The 20,794-nt window shown below is 38.7% G+C and overlaps 1 protein-coding gene across 2 annotated transcripts in view; it reads left to right on the forward strand.

The window, feature by feature from the left end:
* The window catches only part of NRBF2 (nuclear receptor binding factor 2), a 32,841-nt gene extending 20,357 nt beyond the window's left edge, over positions 1-12,484 (forward strand). The window contains exons 2-4 of one of the 2 annotated variants that reach the window (XM_081234731.1): positions 5,393-5,477; positions 10,292-10,332; positions 11,667-12,484. In XM_081234731.1, coding sequence (XP_081090857.1) covers positions 5,393-5,477; positions 10,292-10,332; positions 11,667-12,377 — 837 coding nt within the window. In that variant the 3' untranslated portion in view covers positions 12,378-12,484. The remainder of the gene's footprint in view (positions 1-5,392; positions 5,478-10,291; positions 10,333-11,666) is intronic. The other variant, XM_081234732.1, reaches the window with a different exon arrangement.
* The last annotated feature ends 8,310 nt before the right edge of the window (positions 12,485-20,794 follow it).

A 20,794-nucleotide genomic window follows, 5' to 3' on the forward strand; every position in this document is an offset into this window, starting at 1 on the left:
GTGTTGTGTTAGTTTCTACTGTACAGCGAAGTGAGGATCCCTGTGCTATACAGCAGGTTCTTATTAGTTATGTGTTTTATACATATTAGTGTATATATGTCACTCCCAATCTCCCAATTCATCCCCCACCCCCACTTTGCCCCCTTGGCATCCATACGTTTGTTCGCTACGTCTGTGTCTCTATTTATGCCCTGCAAGCCAGTTCATCCGTACCGTTTTTCTAGATTCCACATATATGCGTTAATATGCGATATTTGTTTTTCTCTTTCTGACTTACTTCACTCTGTATGACAGTCTCTAGGTCCATCCACGTCTCTACAAGTGACCCAATTTCGTTCCTTTTTATGGCTAATATTCCATTGCATGTATGTACCACATCTTCTTTATCCCACATCTTCTTTATCCATTCGTCTGTCGATGGGTATTTAGGTTGCTTCCATGACCTGGGTATTGTAAATAGTGCTGCAGTGAACATTGGGGTGCATGTGTCTTTTTGAATTACTGTTTTCTCTGGGTATATGCCCAGTGGTGGGATTGCTGGGTCATACGGTAATTCTATTTTTAGTTTTTTAAGGAACGTCTGTACTGTTCTCCATAGTGGCTGTATCAATTTACATTCCCACCAACAGTGCAAGAGGGTTCCCTTTTCTCCACACCCTCTCCAGCATTTGTTGTCTTTTATCATTTTTGAATGAAGTATTGAGATAAAACCTTCCCCATAAAATTTTAGTGCATCTTGAAGTAATTGGCAGAAGAGAAACATGTTATCAGAATTATAAAATATCAGTGCCCAAACTTTTAGAATCCCCAACCAACGTTCCCATTTCAGTTGCTTCTTGTTCCTCTTTTATTTTGAATCACCAAAGAAGCATATGGATTTAATACTTTTTATGCTGTGATTCTGCCAAGAACGGTATTTAAAGAGAGATCAATTTTAATATTAGAGATCTTTAAAGATTGTTTTTAAAATAACAATTACTACAAAAATAAGTTTCGTACAGTATCTTTAGTTGGAAAAGAATGCAGTTTAGTCTAATCTCCCCAATCACATTGTAAGCTTTATGGTGGTAGATAACCTCTGCTGCTTTTACTGTCTTTTAAACTCATTTAATTTTCACAACATTCTCATTTTAAAGATGAGAAAACTTAGGAAGTTAAGAAAGCCAAGTTCAGGTGTCTAATAAGTGCTCAAGCTGAGATTTGAACCTAGGCAGTTGGCATGTGCTGGGTGTCTAACAAGAACTTGGTGTGGGACCTGTATTTTTTAATAGGGAATTTGATTGCTGTGGTGCCAGATAACCTAAAGTAGGTGTGTGTTTTAAAACGAAATGTAACTCCTGAGTTGGCAGAGTGATCAGAGATTGGATTTTACATGGGGAAGTTTTTGGGGAGTTGGAATAGCCATGAGGTCCTGTTCCTACCACTTGAGAACTTTTTGTTTCTTTGGTGTTCAAGTAAAAGTTTATTCTCACACCGTAGACAAAAATAAACTCAAAATAGCTTTAAGACTAAAACATAAGACGTGACACCACAAAACTCCTAGAAGAGAACATAGGCAAAACATTTGCTGAAGTGGCAATGTTTTCCTAGGGCAGTCTCCCAAGGCAATAGAAATAAAAGCAAAAATAAACAAATGGGACCTCATCACACAGAAGCTTTTGCGTAACAAAGGAAGTCATAAACAAGACGAAAAGACAGCCTACAGAATGAGAGAAAATACTTACAAACTATGCGACTGAGAAGGGCTTAATTTCCAAAATAATTAAACAGCTGATGCAACTCAATAACAAAAATCTAAACAACCCAATCAAAAAATGGGCAGAAGACCCAAATAGACAGTTCTCCAAAGAAGACATATAGACAGCCAATAGGCACATGAAAAGATGCTCAACATCACTAATTATTAAATATTTATTTATTTATTTATTTATTTTTGGCTGTGTTGGGTCTTCGTTTCCGTGCGAGGGCTTTCCCCAGTCGTGGCAAGTGGGGGCCACTCCTCATCGCGGTGCACGGGCCTCTCACTATCGCGGCCTCTCCTGCTGTGGAGCACAGGCTCCAGACGCGCAGGCTCAGCAATTGTGGCTCACGGGGCCAGTTGCTCCGCGGCATGTGGGATCCTCCCAGACCAGGGCTCGAACCCGTGTCCCCTGCATTGGCAGGCAGACTCTCAACCACTGCGCCACCAGGGAAGCCCCTCACTAATTATTAGAAAAATGCAAATCAAAGCCATAATAAGGTATCACCTAACACCAGTCAGAAGGGCCATCATTAAAAAGTATACAAATAACAAATGCTAGAGAGGATGTAGAGAAAAGGGAATCCTTCTGCACTGTTGGCAGGAATGTAAGTTGGTGCAGCCTCTATGGAAAACAGTATGGAGGTTCCTTGAACTAAAAATAGAGTTAACATATGATCCAGCAATCCCACTCCTGGGCATATATCTGGGCAAAACTCCAATTCAAAAAGATATATGCACCCCTATGTTCATAGCAGCACTATTCACATTAGCCAAGATATGGAAACAACCTACATGTCCATCGACAGATGAATGGATAAAGATGTGGTATTATATACACATGGAATATTACTCAGCCATAAAAAAGTGAAATAATGCCATTTGCAGCAACGTGGATGTACCTCAAGATTATCATACTTAAGTGAAGTAAGTCAGAGGAAGACAAATACCATATGATATCACTTATATGTGGAATCTAAAATATGATATAGATGAACCTATTAACAAAACAAACAGACTCACGGACATAGAAAACAAATCTATGGTTACCAAAGGAGAAAGGGGGTGGGGAAGTTTGGGATTAGCAGACACACACTAGTATACATAAAATAGATAACCAAAAAGGACCTACTGTATAGCACAGGGAACTATATTCAATATCCTGTAATAAACCATAATGGAAAAGAACATGAAAAAGAAAAAAATTTATTCTACTATTGTGGAACTTGAAGTTTAACTAGGGAGCTTCGTAAATATAGTACAAGGTAGAAAATGATTAATGTCATTGGACAGAGAGACTAGAGGCAATGTTAGAATAAGGTAACCTCAGAGAGCATCTCATCCTGGCTTCTCAAAGTGTGTCCAGGAGCCAGTAGCTTCAGCTTCACCTCAGTAGAATCTCAAGCCCTTCTGAATCAGTGTGCATTTTAACCAGATTACCCAGTGATTTGGATTCCATTAAAACTTGAGAAGCACAGATCTAACTCCATCATTTTACAGGTGAGGGAACAGGCCCTGAAGGATGAGATAACTTGGATGGTTTAGTGGGATTACGAGGACTTGAGCCCAGTGCCCCAGGTTCTTGGTAGGGCTATGTCTGTACTGTGCCGTCCTAGTTGGGAAGTACTTTGGGATTTCAGAGGTTGTCTCTTAAATAGGGCTTCTTTCAAAGCTTAGAAAGGTAAAGGCATATGCAGATTCTTTCATTATTTTTTTTTCCTGTGCCTAGAACCTTGTTGATTGTCACTTGCTTTAGCTATATGCTCAGAATACATTCCTTAGAGGAATCATGTTGATCATAACTTACCTTTCTTCATTATGTACATTCTCTCCCCAAAAGATCTGTATCATTTCTGGATACTATATAATACTCCTGTGTTAAGAACATGTTTTTTGTTCAAATCCAGGACTCCATGGTTAAAATTGTATTTTAAGCCCATAGTCATTTCTGGTTATCAATTATTATTTTTAGGAATAAATTGAGACTTAGAGAAAAAGTTTGTTTAATTACTATTTGAAGAATAATAAGCCTCTGAAACAACTGAAAGGAATTATCTTGCTTTTAAGAGTGTTGCTTGCCTCTTCCTTACAAAAATAGAAACGGGGAAAATGTAAACAGCATGCATTGCTAGAAGTGTACTGTTCCCTACTTTTGTCTTCACCTCTGTTTTACACTGAGCATGATTTGTAAACTTGCAAATATTTCTAATCTCAGTTGCAAAAGTGATTTTCTGAAGTATTTTTATGAGGCATCAGTGGCACATCTTTTGAAAAGCATTCAACACAAATCATTTCACACCTGACACACAGATTTGATTTTTGCTTTTTTTAAAAAAAAACTGAGGTAAAGTACACATAAAATTTTCTGTCTATAATTTTTTTTAATTTTTAATTAAAAAAAAATTTTTGGTCGCATCATGTGGCTTGCGGGAAGTTCAGTTCCCCAACCAGGGATTGAACCTGGGCCATGGCAGTGAAAGCGCCAAATCCCAACCACTAGACCAGCAGGGAACTCCCAGATTTGCCGTCTATAATTTTTAAGTGTACAGTTCAGTAGTGTTAAGAATATTCACATTGTTGTGCAGCAGATCGCTAGAACTTTTTCATCTTGTAAAACTGAAACTCTACACCCATTGAACAGCAACTCCCCACTTTTTTCTCCCCCGAGTCTCTGGCAACCATCCTTTCTACTTTCAGTTTCTGTGAGTTTGACTACTTTAGATACCTCCTTAAGTGGGATCATACAGTATTTGTCTTTTTGCAAGTGGCTCATTATAAGCTTAAAGTCCTCAAAGTTCATGCTGTAGCATGTGTCAATTTCTTCCCTCTTCAGGCTGAGTAATTTTACATTGTGTGTATGTACCACATTTTGTTCATTCATCTATTGATGGATGCTTAGGTTGCTTCCACCTTTTGATTATTCTGAATGATGCTGCTGTGAACATAGGTGTATAGTGCTTTTTCACTTTAAGCAGCTTTGCTAAATTATCTGTGAGTTTGTTAGTGAGGAAAACATTACACTAGTTAGAAGACTTCAGCTGACCATTGCTTTCTCCTTGCCTGCTAACTGTATAACCTTATGTAAGATATGTGACCACTATGAGTCTATGGACCTCCTTATGTAAGAGATGAAACACATTCACAAAATTGTAATAGTTCTTAAATGTAACACAAATGTAAGGAGACCAATGACTACTTATTTAATCCATTTGCTTTCAGTACTTTGAGTTTGTTGTTTTGGTGAGTTGTACCTGAAAAGATCTCCACCATAACATTAAATATTGGTATCATTAATTCCTCAACTGTATAATGTACAAATTTTTCATCTTGAAAACATAGGTAGCAACTTTAATGTTGAAAAGGAAGAATGAGTTAAAAACCAAGAAAATATACATTTTGAGTAACACTTTGATGATAACCCTTGGTTTATCCCTGAAGAATGTTCCCTGAAGGAGTTGGTGCCTGGTCTTAACCTCGATTGTTTATTAGTAGAGTTGAGAGAAGTTGCCAGTCCTTTCAGCTACTACCCATTAGGTTTCCCCAGTTTTAGATACAGCCGTAATGGTTTGATGTGTGGTAACAAACAGCATTATATCTTCTTTAAAGTTTTTTTTTTTTTTAAGTAAGAGGAACTCAGGAATGTTTGTCTTCTAGGCTCATCAACAGAGCAGACAAGCAGATCGTTTATTAGCTGCAGGGAAATATGAAGAGGCTATTTCTTGTCACAAAAAGGCTGCAGGTGAGTATTCGTTTTAAGAAGTACTGAGTCTAAAACTGCAGGGCAGTTTCTTTTTTCCAGTATCTCTCAACACGTTATTTAGAATGAAAGTCACACGAGTAATGATGTGTTGTTGCCCTGCATGTACCAGGTTGATACTACTGACCCACTGGAACGCAGTTTGGATTATTTTTCATGTGAGTGTGTTAGATTTTCCAGCTCCTCCTAACCCAGTCTTTCTAAATCAAGAAGACTGCATATGCCATATTTGTAAATGATTCCTGGACACAACTTTCTGAGCCTGAAGATCCCCAAAGACAGAAGTAATTCCAAGAAGTGTCTGTCAGTTCATCTTAGTTGTTATAGAGAAGGAGTCTGGATTTCAAATACTTAGCCTTTTTGGGTTTTGAAAGTAATAACTAATTTAATTCCAGCCAATTAATTTTCACTGAGTTTTCTAAGATGCTGGTAATACAAAATCCATTGAAACTCTTCCCTGTGGTCTTTCTTTAGCTTCCCTTCTGAATGTTTCGTCTATACATTCATGCATATAGTATCATGCTGCTGATGACCTTCTTTTAGGTATGAAGTTTAGAATTACTGGATTCTTATCGAACACCTAATTTCATCCCAGTCATACAAGCTAGCATATGTTGAACTCAGAAATAGATCTTCAGGGTTTGTTTGTACAGACTGGTTTCTGTTAGCTGAGTAGCCTAAAAGCTTCGGGGCGGGAGTGCTTCATCCTACAGTGGAGGGGCTGCCTGTCTTAGAGCGAGCCCCATACTTTTTCTGCTGGAGGAAGGCGCTTTCCTCCCCTCTAGGCCAGTATCATGATCCAAGTCCTGCTTTTTCCTAACAGAGGCTGCCCCTCCTGTGTTGCCTCACTGCTGAAATACAACACAGTGGATACTGGTTTCGAAAAGTCCTTCTATGTCAGTGATTTTTGCCTACAAGTCAGTAATTTTCAGAGAAAATTTCAAGTCTTATTTTTGAAGAGTTAGTTTTGCTACTGAAGTGTACCCCTTCAGCTGTAGGGCTGAACGCATTGTATGTATCCCATAAATCTTTGTGGATTTTTATGGTGAGTTTTATGGGAGCTTTAGACAGCATTAAACTTGGCAACTAGTGCTCTTTAAATCTTTCATAAGCCATATTTTGTTATGAATCAAATTGTTAAATTTGTAGTCACTATAAAAAAAAGTGTACTACACTATTTAAAAAAAAAAAAACATGAATGCTGCAGTGAAATGATACATTTAGTTAAATAATCCAGAGTGGTCATGGTTACACATAAATAACAGACTGATCAGCATTAGGTTGTGTGTTGATTGGTAGGATATTCTTCTCCCCCCAGAGAAGGAAGCATTTATTACTTGCAGCAAGTAAGGAGAACATTTGCTTTCCCAAAGCAGTGTCTCTTGATTGGTAGGATATTCTGAATACATAAAAGAGAGAGAAGTTTCTTTCATTCCTAGCTTGCATCCCTGTCTTTATTTGAAGACTTAAAATTAATGTTGGGCTTCTAAATTCTTCTCTCCCTTTCTCTGTGTCTAAATTCTGTGACTTTCTCAGGAGCAGAAGAGGTAAAGGCAGTCTGTTGGATCCCATTAGCTCTAATGATGGAGATACAACTTTAAGTGTGATTAGTTAATCCCACCCAGCGGATTTGATTTGGAGTTTAGACTTGATTAAAAATAGCCTTGTGTTGTGTTTCAGAGTAGAGTTGTGAATGTAGTACTAGTTTGAAAATTAATGTGGTTAGAATGAGCTCAGTGTTTTCTAAATTGACTTACATCTAAGGCTCGAACAGAGGTGTTTTGGGAGGTATGGATGTAAATGTGTCCTGAGAGGAAGGAACTTAGTATTTGGAAATCATTTTAGAGAAAAAACAGGGAAAGGTCATCATCTGAGAAAGACTGGTGGGATAAAAGCCTGAATTGAGAGAATTTAAGGGCAAAAGAAGGGGCCTCTGTCAAAGATCAGAGGAGATTCTGAGACAGTTTACCCGAGACTACACAGCTAAGGACTCATATCCTCTACACTTTGTAGTGTTCTGATAGTGTTTTGTAAATATGTAGAAATAAAGAGGTTACTTGATAAACTGAGATACCCAACCCAGAAGGAAAAAGCTGTCTACATCTGGCAGGAGGTGGGGAGGAGGAGGTGTACACATTTTTACCACTCTATATTGGAAAAATAGTTAAGAAGCCATAAACTACCAAGAATTCAGCATTGTTAGAAGAATATTGCTTTAAACCCTTGATTAGCAGCTGTAAGTGGTTTTCTATAACTCTCCCTTATCAGTCTTTTTTTTTTTTTTTATTTTTTGCGGTACGCGGGCCTCTCACTGTCGTGGCCTCTCCCGTTGCGGAGCACAGGCTCCGGACGCGCAGGCCCAGTGGCCATGGCTCACGGGCCCAGCCGCTCCGCGGCATATGGGATCCTCCCAGACCGGGGCACGAACCCGTATCCCCTGCATCCGCAGGCGGACTCTCAACCACTGCGCCACCAGGGAGGCCCTATCAGTCTTTTTTTAAAAATAAATTTATTTTATTTTCGGCTGCGTTGGGTCTTTGTTGCTGCACATGGTCTTTCTCTAGTTGCAGCGAAAGGGGGCTGGCTACTCTTTGTTGCAGTGCGTGGGCTTCTCATCGCGGTGGCTTCTCTTGTTGCGGAGCATGGGCTCTAGGCACGTGGGCTTCAGTACTTGTGGTGCTCGGGCTCAGTAGCTGTGGCACACGGGTTTAGTTGCTCCGTGGCATGTGGGATCCTCCTGGACCAGGACTTGAACCCGTGTCCCCTGCATTGGCAGGCAGATTCTTAACCCCTGCGCCACCAGAGAAGTCCTCCCTTACCAGTCTTTATGCATTCCAGTTTCTAAGTGGATTTCGTTTCTTTCACAGACAGCAAAAAGAGCAAAAGCTTAAATGGGAAGTTAATCATAGGCATTAACAATGCTTAGAACTCAAAATGAACTTTTCAGAAGACGAGCAGACCTCAGAGTACATTGTTCCTATGTATTTGATAGTAAATGTTATTATTTTAAGAAGTGATAGATTCTTCAGATTTTCTTAATTCCTTTTCCTCATCATTTACTTAGTATTTACTTCAAATATTAGCCTTGTATCATAATTGAAGAAAGCAGTTTAACCACATTGCTAAATATTTCTGAGATAAGTATTATCTGCCTACATTTCTGTCTTGGGCATTTGTTCCTGTTGTGGCTCTGGTGTAAACTCATTACCATGCAGTCAGATTAAAAAAAATTTTTTTTAAATAACTTTTCTTTTAAGACCCAGATTTTGAGATTGGGAAATAATTTAAATGACAGTGTGACTCTTTTGAATTCTCTGAGCTTTGGGAACTCAGTGTCCTTGGGTATCTTCTTCTGTCGTGTTATAGTTTCAAGGTTCTACAAAGGGAGGCACTGCATTTGGGTTAAGCTTGGTTTTGTGAAACTGTTCTATGTGTTAAGAAACTGGATTTAAAGCAAACTGTATTTCAGACAGGGAGGCAAATGTACACAGAATAATGGGAGGGATGTCTAGGGAAATCCCCACTATCACAGTAAGAGATAGAATGTGTCAACAGACTTACACGTGAACAAAAGGAAAAGAAGTTGTCTGTATGCAGTTATACAGACTTAATAAGACAAAAAGTTGAGGGAAAAATGTAGGTATGGCTGGAGCATAGGCTGTATAACCAACTCTGTTTTCTGATGTGAAGGGAACATCCAGTTAGTCTGTCTTAAAGACTGTGGTAGAACCTGGCAGACAACAGTTCTAAGTGATGAACTCAGAAGATCCTTAAAATATTTGGATTAAGATTAGACAGAAAGCAGTGCCTGTAGTATTGGGAGAAAAGGCAAGAAGGAAGTTAATGTATGAGAGATGCCAAAAAGTTTATAGTGAGCAAGAGATAAAAAATGGGGATTAATTGGACACGACCTATTATTAATAATACTTGGTATTTATACCCCATCTTGTTCCAGCAAGATATAAAAGGGCTTACAGAGGAATACAACAAAATATAAAATCCATAGAAAGATAAAATGGGGGAGAGGACTGGGAGTGTAGTTCACAAAATGCATCATGAGTTCTTGAAGGGGAACATGGCCGTAAGCCTTCTAGCAGTCAGCTTAGAGAGGAAAGTTATGGATTTTTACAGTGACTATTTAAATTCAAACAAATTAAGTCATCTAGGAAACTGATATCATAAGATTAGAGAGAGAAGTTAATTGAGTTATTGACCCTTTGTCATTTTCATAAATGTCCTAATACTGCCTGCAGCTACTTATTATAAATATGTCAATGAGTTCTTTGGGCTTTTAACTACCAGATTCACAGTAGGCTGATAGTATAGCTCAGAAACAATTCAATAAAAGTAGTTCTATAGGAGACCAAAATGATAGTTTAGGTATTCATGTGGGTAAAAAGTCATTGATAGTCAATATCTTGATATTTTTGTGAGCATAATTTGAGTAATAGGATTTTGATAAGTTCTTGTTTAATTTTAATCCTACCTAATACTGTTTTTCTGATTATGCCATCTTTACTTCCATAACTGTGAAATCTACATTGATTTAAAAGAACCATCCCCTCCAAGGTGAAGTATGGAATATGTACATTTGATTACCACTGATATCTTTTATGGAGAAGTTAAGAATCCTTTTTTTTTTTTTAATCCTTTTCGGGAATAGGATAACTATGTAGCAGAATTGCTTCTAAGACCAGGTCTCTTTGTCATATGAGGGGTATTAAAACTCTTTGTTTGACCTTTTAATAACAAAATGACGACACATATATTAATGTGTCTCTTTTTTTTTTAACCAGCGTATCTTTCTGAAGCTATGAAGCTGACACAGTCTGAGCAGGTAAGACACTTTAATATTTTCAACAAGGGTTAGGATTTTCTTGTGGAGACTTGAATTGTGTATAAAATAAAGCATTGTGCTCTTCCCAAAACACTGCAGTCAAAGATATTTAAAATGGGGAAGAGATGAGTACTTGAGAAAGGAAATTAAAACTAAATGAACTGTTGGGATTAGCATATACATATTATAACATATATAAAATAGATAATCAACAAAAACCTGTATAGCACAGGGAACTCTACTCAGTACTCTGTAATAACCTAATGGGAAAAGAATCTGAAAAAGGATAGATTCATGTATAGACTGAATCACTTTGCTATCCACCCGAGACTAACACAACTTTGTCAATCAACTATATATACTCCAGTATAAAATAAAAAATAAAACTAAGTGAACTGCTGTTGATGGCATGCAGAAACTGCTGTCCTTTTTTCTAGGGGTTTCTCACAGACCTTAGATTGCCAGGCATGTCCTTTAGAGACCCATTAGTGCCTTTCCTGATCATTAGCTCATTTGACCATGAGCTCACAGTAAGTAAGCAGGCCTGGCCCAGGGGAAACCAGTTGGCCTTACCTTTGCTTGTCAAAGATAATTTAAATCCAGACCTGTCTTTTCCTGAATTCCTAAGCAGTTCTGGTACTTTTAAATTTGTTTCACCAGTGGCTTTAAATTGTCTTCTGTGTCTGGGGAGGGCCTGCCTAGGTTTTTAAAATACCTTTATACAAAGCTACATCTTTATCCAAAGGCGATTTCCTGATTATAAAAGTGGCAGGTCCACAAGGAGTTACTTGGTAAATGTTTGTTCAATTGAATTAAGGAGATCTGAGGGAATATCAGTGGCAGGGAAAAGATACCAGTTCCTCAGACTGAACGAAGAGAACTTAAAAGTTGTGTTCCATTCTGTGCACTTCCCTTTGACTGTCCAGAGCTGCTTGTGTTAGCCATGTAATGTAGACCTGCATCGAGACTTTAGCTAGTTGTAGAATTAAAGTCTAAATAGGAAAGTTTTCTGATTTTAAACTGAGTACAAATAGCATTGCAGAGGGGAAAGGCACATTCAAAAACGGTCTGATCCACCGTGTCGATTGGAACTGGAATAGGACTTCTTCTGACTTCTTGAATGGTATTTTGTTTATGAAGGAAAATGTTAGCTTACCTAGAAAGATTTAGTTACTTTGAAAAGTGTGTGAGGTTCTATTGAATTGCAAACAGTATAAATAAAAAATTTTAAGTGCTATTGGGTTATTCAGAAAAGAAGATACTGAAATAGTATTTACCAGACATTACTGAAGCGACTTAAAATGTTAAATTGTACCTTTCCTTCTGTGTAATAGGCTCATTTATCACTGGAACTGCAAAGGGATAGTCACATGAAACAGCTTCTCCTCATCCAGGAGAGATGGAAGAGGGCAAAGCGGGAGGAAAGATTGAAAGCCCAGCAGAGCACAGACAAGGATGCCGCTGCCCAGCTTCAGGCATCTCACAGACCCTCTGCTGAGGACGCAGACAGCCAGAGCCCCCTGCTCTCTCAGAATTATAGCCCTTCCACAGAGAAACACTTGCCTGAAATTCAGGGGGTCTTTGACAGGGATCCAGACACACTACTATTTTTACTTCAGCAGAAGAGCGAGCCAACAGAGCTGTGCATTGGAAGCAAAGCCCCAAAAGATGATAAAACAATTATAGAGGAGCAGGCAACCAAAATTGCAGATTTGAAGAGGCATGTGGAATTCCTCGTGGCTGAGAATGAAAGATTAAGGAGAGAAAATAAACAGCTAAAGGCTGAAAAGGCCAGACTTCTAAAAGGCCCGATAGAAAAGGAGCTTGATGTAGATGCTGATTTTGTAGAAAAGTCAGAGTTATGGAGCTTGCCACCACATGCAGAAACTGCTACAGCCTCTTCAACCTGGCAGAGGTTTGCATCAAATACTGGGAAAGCCAAGGATATTCCAATACCCAATCTTCCTCCCTTGGATTTTCCATCTCCAGAACTTCCCCTCATGGAACTCTCTGAAGATATTCTGAAAGGACTTATGAATAATTAAAATGGAAAGCCATAGAAGAGGTGAAAAAGAGGAAATAATACGGTAATACAGTTAATCCAGCAAAAAAAAAAAAAAAAAAAAAGGGAAAACCACATGCAAGGGTGTCCCAGAGATGCTGCATCCAGCATCCTGCAGAGAAGAGGCATTGACAAGACTTGGAAACAGTCACTGTGAAGTATGTCGCGCATCAGATTTACTGACTCGAGCTAATGATTCCAGACTTGGCAGATACTAAACTCTTGGAGGTTCACTTTCTCCTGATACAAACCAAATGGCTACCTGGAATAATTTTTTTCAAGCAACAATTATTTTTCTTCAGGGTTAAAATGTATAAAAGTATGTTATGTGTGATTAATCTATAATGCCATAAATGATAATGCAAAACCTAAATAATAATGGTTGCCTGAGGGGCTACCTTGTATTTGAAACATGCTTTCTATTCATGCATTGACTGTATGCATCTTGTTATGCACATTTCCTTTGTTTAATAAGGTGTGTAAGACACACCTTTCTAGAAGAAACTGTGTGCCACACTTTGCACTACTCGTAACATAATGATAACCTCAAGACTATCAGGAGAAATATTTAAATTTCCATTTTATGAAGAAAGGAACCAAATTATTAGTTATGCTTTTTTTAAAAATTACCAGTTTACATAATTAATCAGGGTGCATTTTAAGTTCTAACTTTTTTTTGTTTATTGTATAATGCATCATTTGAAAATACCAAGGAAAGACCCTTTTGTTTTTAATGATGCATGAGTGGAAGTAATGCTGGTTGGCAGTATTGATTGTAAGAAATCAATAAAGTAATTGTATTTTATACCTTCGTTGAATGTGGTTGGTAGATAAAGAGCAAGTTTCGTACAGCTTCTGTGTTGGAAGTTTTGAATATGAATTTGAAGAGGTTCTGTCAGACGATTACTTTGGTATGTTAAAGGTTTTCTTCAGCGTTTTGTAGTCAGTTACCCCTACAACCAAGGTGGAAGAGAACAAGGGAGCTCGTGAGGTTTAAATGTGTTCCCAGCCTTCTTGGGCTGCCACACACGGAAAGTGCTCGGGCGGGCTGGCTGGCGGCGGCCATTCTGGGGCACGTGCCCGCCGTTCAGAGCAGAGGCTGCAAAGCACTACATGAACACTCTCCTCTCTGCAGATTCCAGTGATGTTCCAGGAGGGGAAGGGGAAGGCAGAGACCTAAGTGAAACTTTTGGGTATAAGCCACTCGGTGTGTTTAAAGCATAGACTTAGTTTATTGTGGGAGAGGCAAAAATATGGACAAACAGCATACCGCCTGTCCTGAGGGAATCGGGGACAATTGGGTTGAGGGGGTAGGGTTGGGCTCACACGTCCAGTGATAAAACTAGCAGAAGTACGATGAGATGGATGACCATGCAGAAGTCACTTTTTTCCTGTGTCTCATCTTGGTGCAGATGAAACCCAAATTAAACTAGTTTCTTAAAATATCATAAGAGTTTCTAATCTCTGTTAATTGTCCATCTCGGTGTTGTAGTATCCTAGACTCTGAGAATACTTTGCTTGCCTAACCTTCCTTATGAAACTTGAGATTTGAAAGATTGTGCCAATAATAAACTATTATTAGCGTAGCCATTTCACTTTTAAAAATGAGCTTTGTTTTGACGTGAACACTTCGTATGGCACCCCCCAGTTCCTCCTCTGCTGTCTCCCCCGACCCTTCCCTCTCGTTACTTTTAGCAGTTTGACATGTATTTTGCAGGACCCTGTTCTATGCATTTCCACTAACTAAATTCATGTTAAATGGACTAATTTTACTTTTCCATTGTCTTAGAGGCTTTTAGTCCTGTTGTTTGATCTTGTTTTTAGGTTTTGGATTTGAGTCTGTCAATAGAATGTATGTGCCTTTTGACCAGATGACTTGGTACATTTGCAGCAGCCTAGCAGTGTCTCCATGGAGTAGGTCCTTAAAACAAAAACACTTGTTTAATTGTTCCACAGGGCTCATGCCTCATCTCCTAGCTGAGGTTTGTTTTTAAGATGTTCTCCTCTCTTCTCTGTCTAGCTTAAGGCCCTGAAAGGGGTTTAAGGAAAGCTTGCTTCCGCTAAAGGAAGGTGAACGATGCAGGTACTGGAAGGGGAGTAGACTCTTGTCCTTCCTTACTCCGTGATGGCCTCTTGCTTTTGAACCCAGATAAACTATTTGGGCATTAGAAAGCATAGTCCTGAGTTCTTTTAGCTTCTCACAGAATGTTGACAAAAACAAACATTTCTTTCAGAAAATTGGTAGTAACAGTTTTAGCTATACTGCCATGGTAACCACATGTAAATCCATACTTTGGAAACCATGCTTAAGGGGGAATAAGAAGATATTTTCAAAATAGTTCTTCAAGCCATTGTCTATCCCTAGTGTTTTAACACAGGGTTATTGAAATAATGAAAATATTTTGTCTCTAGGTAAGTCAATTCAAAGTGTTACATACATTATCTTTCAGCTTTTAACACTTTCTAAGCACTTTTTTTGTTTTTTAATTGAAGTGTAGTTGATTTACAGTATTAGTTTCATGTGTACAATATAGTGATTTGGCATTTTTATAGATTACACTCCATTTAAAGTTATTATAAAATAATGGCTGTATTCCCTGTGCTGTACAATATATCCTTGTAGCTTATTTTATTCATAGTAGTTTGTACCTCTTAACCCCCTGTCCCTATCTTGCCCCTCCCCACTTCCCTCTCCCCAGTGGTAACCAGTAGTTTGTTCTATCTGTGAGTCTGTTTCGGTTTTGTTATATTCATTTGTTTTATTTTTTTAAGCGGTAACATACAGTATTTGTCTTTCTCTGATGTATTTCACTAAGCATAGTACCCTACTGGTCCATCCATATTAGTGCAAATGGCAGAAAATTTACTTTTTTATGGCTGAGTAATATTCCATTTTATAGCCATTCTGATAGGCATGAGGTGACATTTGGTTTTGATTTGCATTTCTCTGAATAGCAGTGTTGAACATCTTTTCATGTGTCTGTTGGCCATCTGTCTTTATTTTTATTTTTTTTAATTTATTTTTTGTCTGCGTTGGGTCTTCGTTGTGGTGCACGGGCTTCTCATTGCGGTGGCTTCTCTTATTGTGGAGCACAGGCTCTAGGTGCACGGGCTTCAGTAGTTGCAGCACTTGGGCTCAGGCTCAGTAGTTGTGGCGCATGGGCTTAGTTGCTCCGCGGCATGTGGGAGCTTCCCAGACCAGGGATCGAACCCGTGTCCCCTGCATTGGCAGGCGGATTCTTAACCACTGCGCCACCAGGGAAGTCCATCTGTCTTCTTTAGAAAAATGTCCATTCAGGTCTTCAGTCCCTTTTTTAAAAAAATATTGAGCTGTTTATATATTTCAGATATTAATAATCCTTATTGGTCATAACATTTGCAAGTATTTTCTCCCATTCAGTAGGTTGTCTTTTTGTTGTGTCAGTGGTTTCCTTTGCTGTGCAAAAGCTTTTAAATTCAATTAGGTCTCATTTGTTTCTTTTTGCTTTTTGTTTCCTTTGCCTGAGGAGACAGATCCAAAAAAAAAAAAACAAAAAAAACCCGGTTGCTATGATTTATGTCGAAGAGTGTTTTCTGCCTCTTTTCTTCTAGAAATTTTATGATTTCTGGTTTTACATTTAGGTCTTTTATCCCTTTTGAGTCTTTTTACATGGTGTGAGAAAATGTTCTAATTTCATCCTTTTACATGTCCAGTTTTCCCAGCACCACTTAATGAAGAGGCTGTCTTTTCTCCATTGTATATTCTCGCTCCTTTGTTGTAGATTAATTGGCCATATGTGTATGGGTTGATTTCTGAGCTATTTTGTTGCATTGATCTCTGTCTGTTTTTGTGCCAGTACCATATGTGTATGGGTTGATTTCTGAGCTTGTTTGTTGCATTGATCTCTGCGTCTGTTTTTGTGCCAGTACCATACTGTTTCGATTACTGTAGTTTTTTGTAGTGTAGTCCAGACGTCAGGGAGCATACCTCCAGCTTTGTTCTTTTTTTTCTCAAGATTGCTTTGGCTGGTAACTTTTGATATGTTTTGGATGCTGTAATTTTTAGGACCTTTAATTTAAACCTATTATTTTATAACAAATAAAAACAAAAAGAAAAGAAATGGAGGCCCAGAAGGTTAGGAGTTACATGAAGTTTTATACCAGATTGGGAGCAGAGGCAAGAGAAGCGAGGTCTGACTAGCAGTCCTATGGCTTTCATTGGGCCACACTGGCCCAGTTGACTTGTCTAGTTTTCCTACTGTGGCCAAGGGGCCTAGTCATTCCGATTTCTCTTCAGGTGCATACTGTGCCACTGCACCCCAGCTACTCTGCTTCCCAAGGAGAAGTTGGAGACCACCTGATGGAGGTTGAACTTGTCCTTACAAGCACTTGCAGAAAACCCTAATGTCCATTTTCTGTGTTATCCCTTTTCATCTGTGAGGAGTTGTGATTAAAGTTTTGTTGTTTTAAAAGAATACTAAAAAAAAAAAAAATGAATACTAGTGTGAGGCAGTCTGCTATAGGGTGTGTTTATAACCTATTTGAAGAGTCCAGACATGAACTGTAGTAATAATAATAGCTGTTATTTATCGAATCATTCTAGACAGTGATCTGTATCATATTTTGTCATAATCCCAGTGTAGCCTAATTGGAGACCTCTGCCAGAGCAAGTGGCATGACTGTTTTAAGAATTTGTCTATTTTGTTCCAGTTGGAAGCCTGTCCTTCTAAGAGTCACCGCAGACCAACAGTGCCATCTAGTGGACGGTGAGAAACTTTCTGGTTCTTGTTCGCTTGAAGGAGTTTGTGGTGGGCTGCAGAGTTAAAAAATCTTTAGTTGGTCTCTAGTAAATATTCTCAGTAAATATTCTCATAGTCAAGAGTGGTTTTATAGCTATGTATAGGCAAAAATATTTAAATCAGTGTCATCTGAAATACAGGCACCAGATACTTAATAAATATACATCTTTCCTTCTGCCACTAAAACTATAAAATAAGTAGCGTAGCCTTCATGAAAGTAGTGATGTGGTCAGAGGATGGGGAAATGGCTTCCTAGGTAAAGAACAAAGGCATGGAGTCAGAAATGGAGAGGAGGAACTGAGTAAGCTTGGTCAGAATCATCATGGCAAGACACACATGAGGAAATTTGGGGGAGGTGCATATGGATTGTCCTTCCCCCCATTTCCTGTAAGTGAGGGGGCCAGGGTCAGGTCCTGGTCTTGAGGAATGGAAAATATTTGGCTCAGTAGCCAAAAGGGTCTTGGTAAGGCTTGGGCCAGTTTTTGTGGTCCTTCGTTTGTTTCTCTATGGTAGACATTAAATTGGGGGAAAAAAAGGGTAGTGTTTTCTCGGTATGACAAAAGGAAAAGAGGTGAAGGAGTCAAGATACAAATATCTTGAAGGTTAACAGAGTCCAGGAAGACAAGGGATACAATACGTTTAGGTGATTAGTGAGTAGGGTAGGATTGAGGGACTAATGCCTGCCTCATTGGGGGTTCCCAGAGGTAAAAGATAGCTTCTAGAAAGAAGAAAGGGAGGTTGTGGTCTGAGAAAAGGGATTCTTGATTTGAGGAACCAGATGACTTTCAGGCCTATCTTCCCTGGAAGTTAATTCTCTAAAGAAATCTCAGTACTGAGAGTATAATGAAGTCCCAGGGCCTCTGTTGCCACCAATAGGTTTTTTTTTATTGGCTTTAGATCAGATTATTTCCCTGTTCTTATGAGGAAATGGCTGTCCAGGGAGGGGCCCAGGTATTTGAAACAGATGCTAACCACTACCACAAAATTCCTGTTTCAAGAGTAAAAACTAAAAGTTCTGTAGAGGCAGCAATAAGGTCACAAACCAATTTTCATTTATTTAAATACCCAACACTTCTGAGTATTGTGGTAAATTCTAGAAGGACCTTTGCTTTTGGTCTTTAAGGTTGAATATAGTACTCGAATTTGTTGAATTTTTTAAACATAACTCATTTACTGCAAAACTGGCAAAAGAATGGGATCACAATTCAAGACAGAGATTTGGACTTTGGCTCAATTTTTCCGCCCAGCTGAAAAACAGCATTGCCACTCCATGGTTATGTGATAATAAATCTATTTGTGGGATTATAAAGCTATTAGAAATATTTAAATATGTTAGAATGACATTTTTTCCCAACTAACATAATACCAGTTTTTATATAACATGTCATCTATGCTCCGTAAAGTGGAAAAATACATAAAGATTTGTGGGAGGTAAACCAAGAGTGGTCACCCACTTTTACCCTCAGTTCTTTATACTTGTTGGTACTCACCTATCTGGATAAATCAGGAAAAAATAGATGAAGCAATTTTTTAAATTTCTGAGGTTTTAAAAATCAAACAGTTTCAGGGCAACTTAGTGGTCATCCCTAACTTTTAATAAACCCTTCTCCGCAAAGTTTAGTTGACAGTAGTGGAACTGCTAATGGTTGGAAAGATGTGAATGGAATGCTGAGACTAAAATGTGGACTCCCTAACTCAGGTACCATATGTGAAAGCAGAGTACAGTAGATCAGTATGTCCTATGTAGTGCCTCAAAGATCCACTAACCAGGATGAACAGCAATTTCCCATGACTGTACAATTTCTGGAGCTTGTACATTTTTTTTAGAATACATAATCATTTGTCACCAGGCTCAATTTAAATGGGCTTAATTTCTACTTTCATTTCTCCGCTGGGAGGGTGTGTGACAGGATGACTAAGTCATTGATAACCAATTAAATGGATGTTCCAACTTTTTAATACTAGTCCTAGAACTTGCTGAAATCCTGTGGGTTCATTGGCTTTAGAAAGCTTTGATCTGAATAATCTTTTGTTGTACAGTCAGTTCAGCTGTTTTGAAAAGGCAGATATACCCAAGCGTGATTAATATATAGGGAACAATTTGAGCATAATGTGAACTTTGTTTGCCTAAGAGGCAATTTTGACTGCAGGGAAAACCTAAGTATGGCACCTGAACTATCCCCGTGGTATTAAGCCATACCCGTCCAGATCTGGTGTTACAGCTTTCCCTCTAATTTCAGATAACCCTCCTTCCACCACTTCACAATATCTCAGTCACAAGCTGCAACCCTTCGGACGCCCACTTCCAAAGCAAACCTCCAGTCTTCTTCAAGGTAAAGTGCCACACTTGTAGTGTTAATCTGTTTCTTAACTATTTAACCTATGTAAAACCACTACTGCCTTTTAAAAAATGTTTCTGATAAAGGTTTTCAATGTTATGCGCAAATCCCATTTTCCCCCGCTTCCGTGGGTTTTAAATTGGACTTTTTGCACGGTGCTGTGATTTTTAGGAATTAAGTATAATGGGATTCTGTCTCCTTTCCTAAAAGGTTATAGGCTGGAAAAGGTTGTAGGCTGGCTTTTCCCCTATCTGGAAAAAGTTTGCTAACAAAGTGTTGACAACATTTGTTTCTGCAAAAAGAATAAGTTATAGTTATTAGAAAATTTTGGTGAAAACTTCCCCTATATGCCACATATGGTTACCAATTTCCAAAGGAACGACTGGACATAATAAATGTTAGGTTGGCTAAAATTTCAGTTGACTAAGAAAAGTACCTCAAGTGATCATAGTGTCTCCAGGTGTTTGATATGAAAATAATCTACTGTAACTGAAGAATATGGTGGAGATGAGACTACACTTCCTTGTCTATAACATATCCTGGAAGGTATCTATTGAACCGAACCCTTCACCTTTCATAATGGCAGTCCCAGAAGCAGCTCCTACCCCTCTCCTCCTCTAGAACAAGAGTTTAAGAGTAAATGATTTTGTAAGTCACTGTTGAAAGTATGTTCGAAGTCTCAAACAGCTAATGTGTCTATGGAGAAGGGCCGAAGGCAAATTAATATGTCCCCGACGTTCGCTGTGTCCCATTTTTTCTGTTCCTTGAAGGATTGTACAAATACTGCCACCTCTCTGAAGCCTTCCTTAACCCCAGGCAATATGTATTCACCCTTTCCATGTGTTTTACACCTTAGTTGACCCTTGAACAGGGGTTTGAACTGTGTGACTACTTACGTGGACTTTTTCCATTAAATTCTATAGTACAACGTACATGATCCACATTGCTTGAATCCTTGGACACAAAACTGGATACAGAGGGCCGACTAGAAAGCTATATGTGGCTTTTCGACTGTGCGGGCGTCAGAGCCCCTAAGCCTGTGTTGTGCAATGATCCACTGTACTTGTTACATAGTATTTAGCATTGATGGCACAATCCTGAGGTTCCTAGTGGAATAATTTATCATATTACCAGTGCCAAACATAATAAATTCTATCCTAAAATGTCCCCACGTATTATAACTCTCATGCTTTGTGAGGCACGTGTGGCCCGGGGCAGTGATCCCTGCATGCCCTTTATCATGAACTTCTTCCACTTACTAAACCTGTATGACTTACCTTGAT

The sequence above is a fragment of the Mesoplodon bidens genome, assembly GCF_964165515.1.
Source record: "Mesoplodon bidens genome assembly, chromosome: 1".
NCBI classification, from domain to species: domain Eukaryota; kingdom Metazoa; phylum Chordata; class Mammalia; order Artiodactyla; family Ziphiidae; genus Mesoplodon; species Mesoplodon bidens.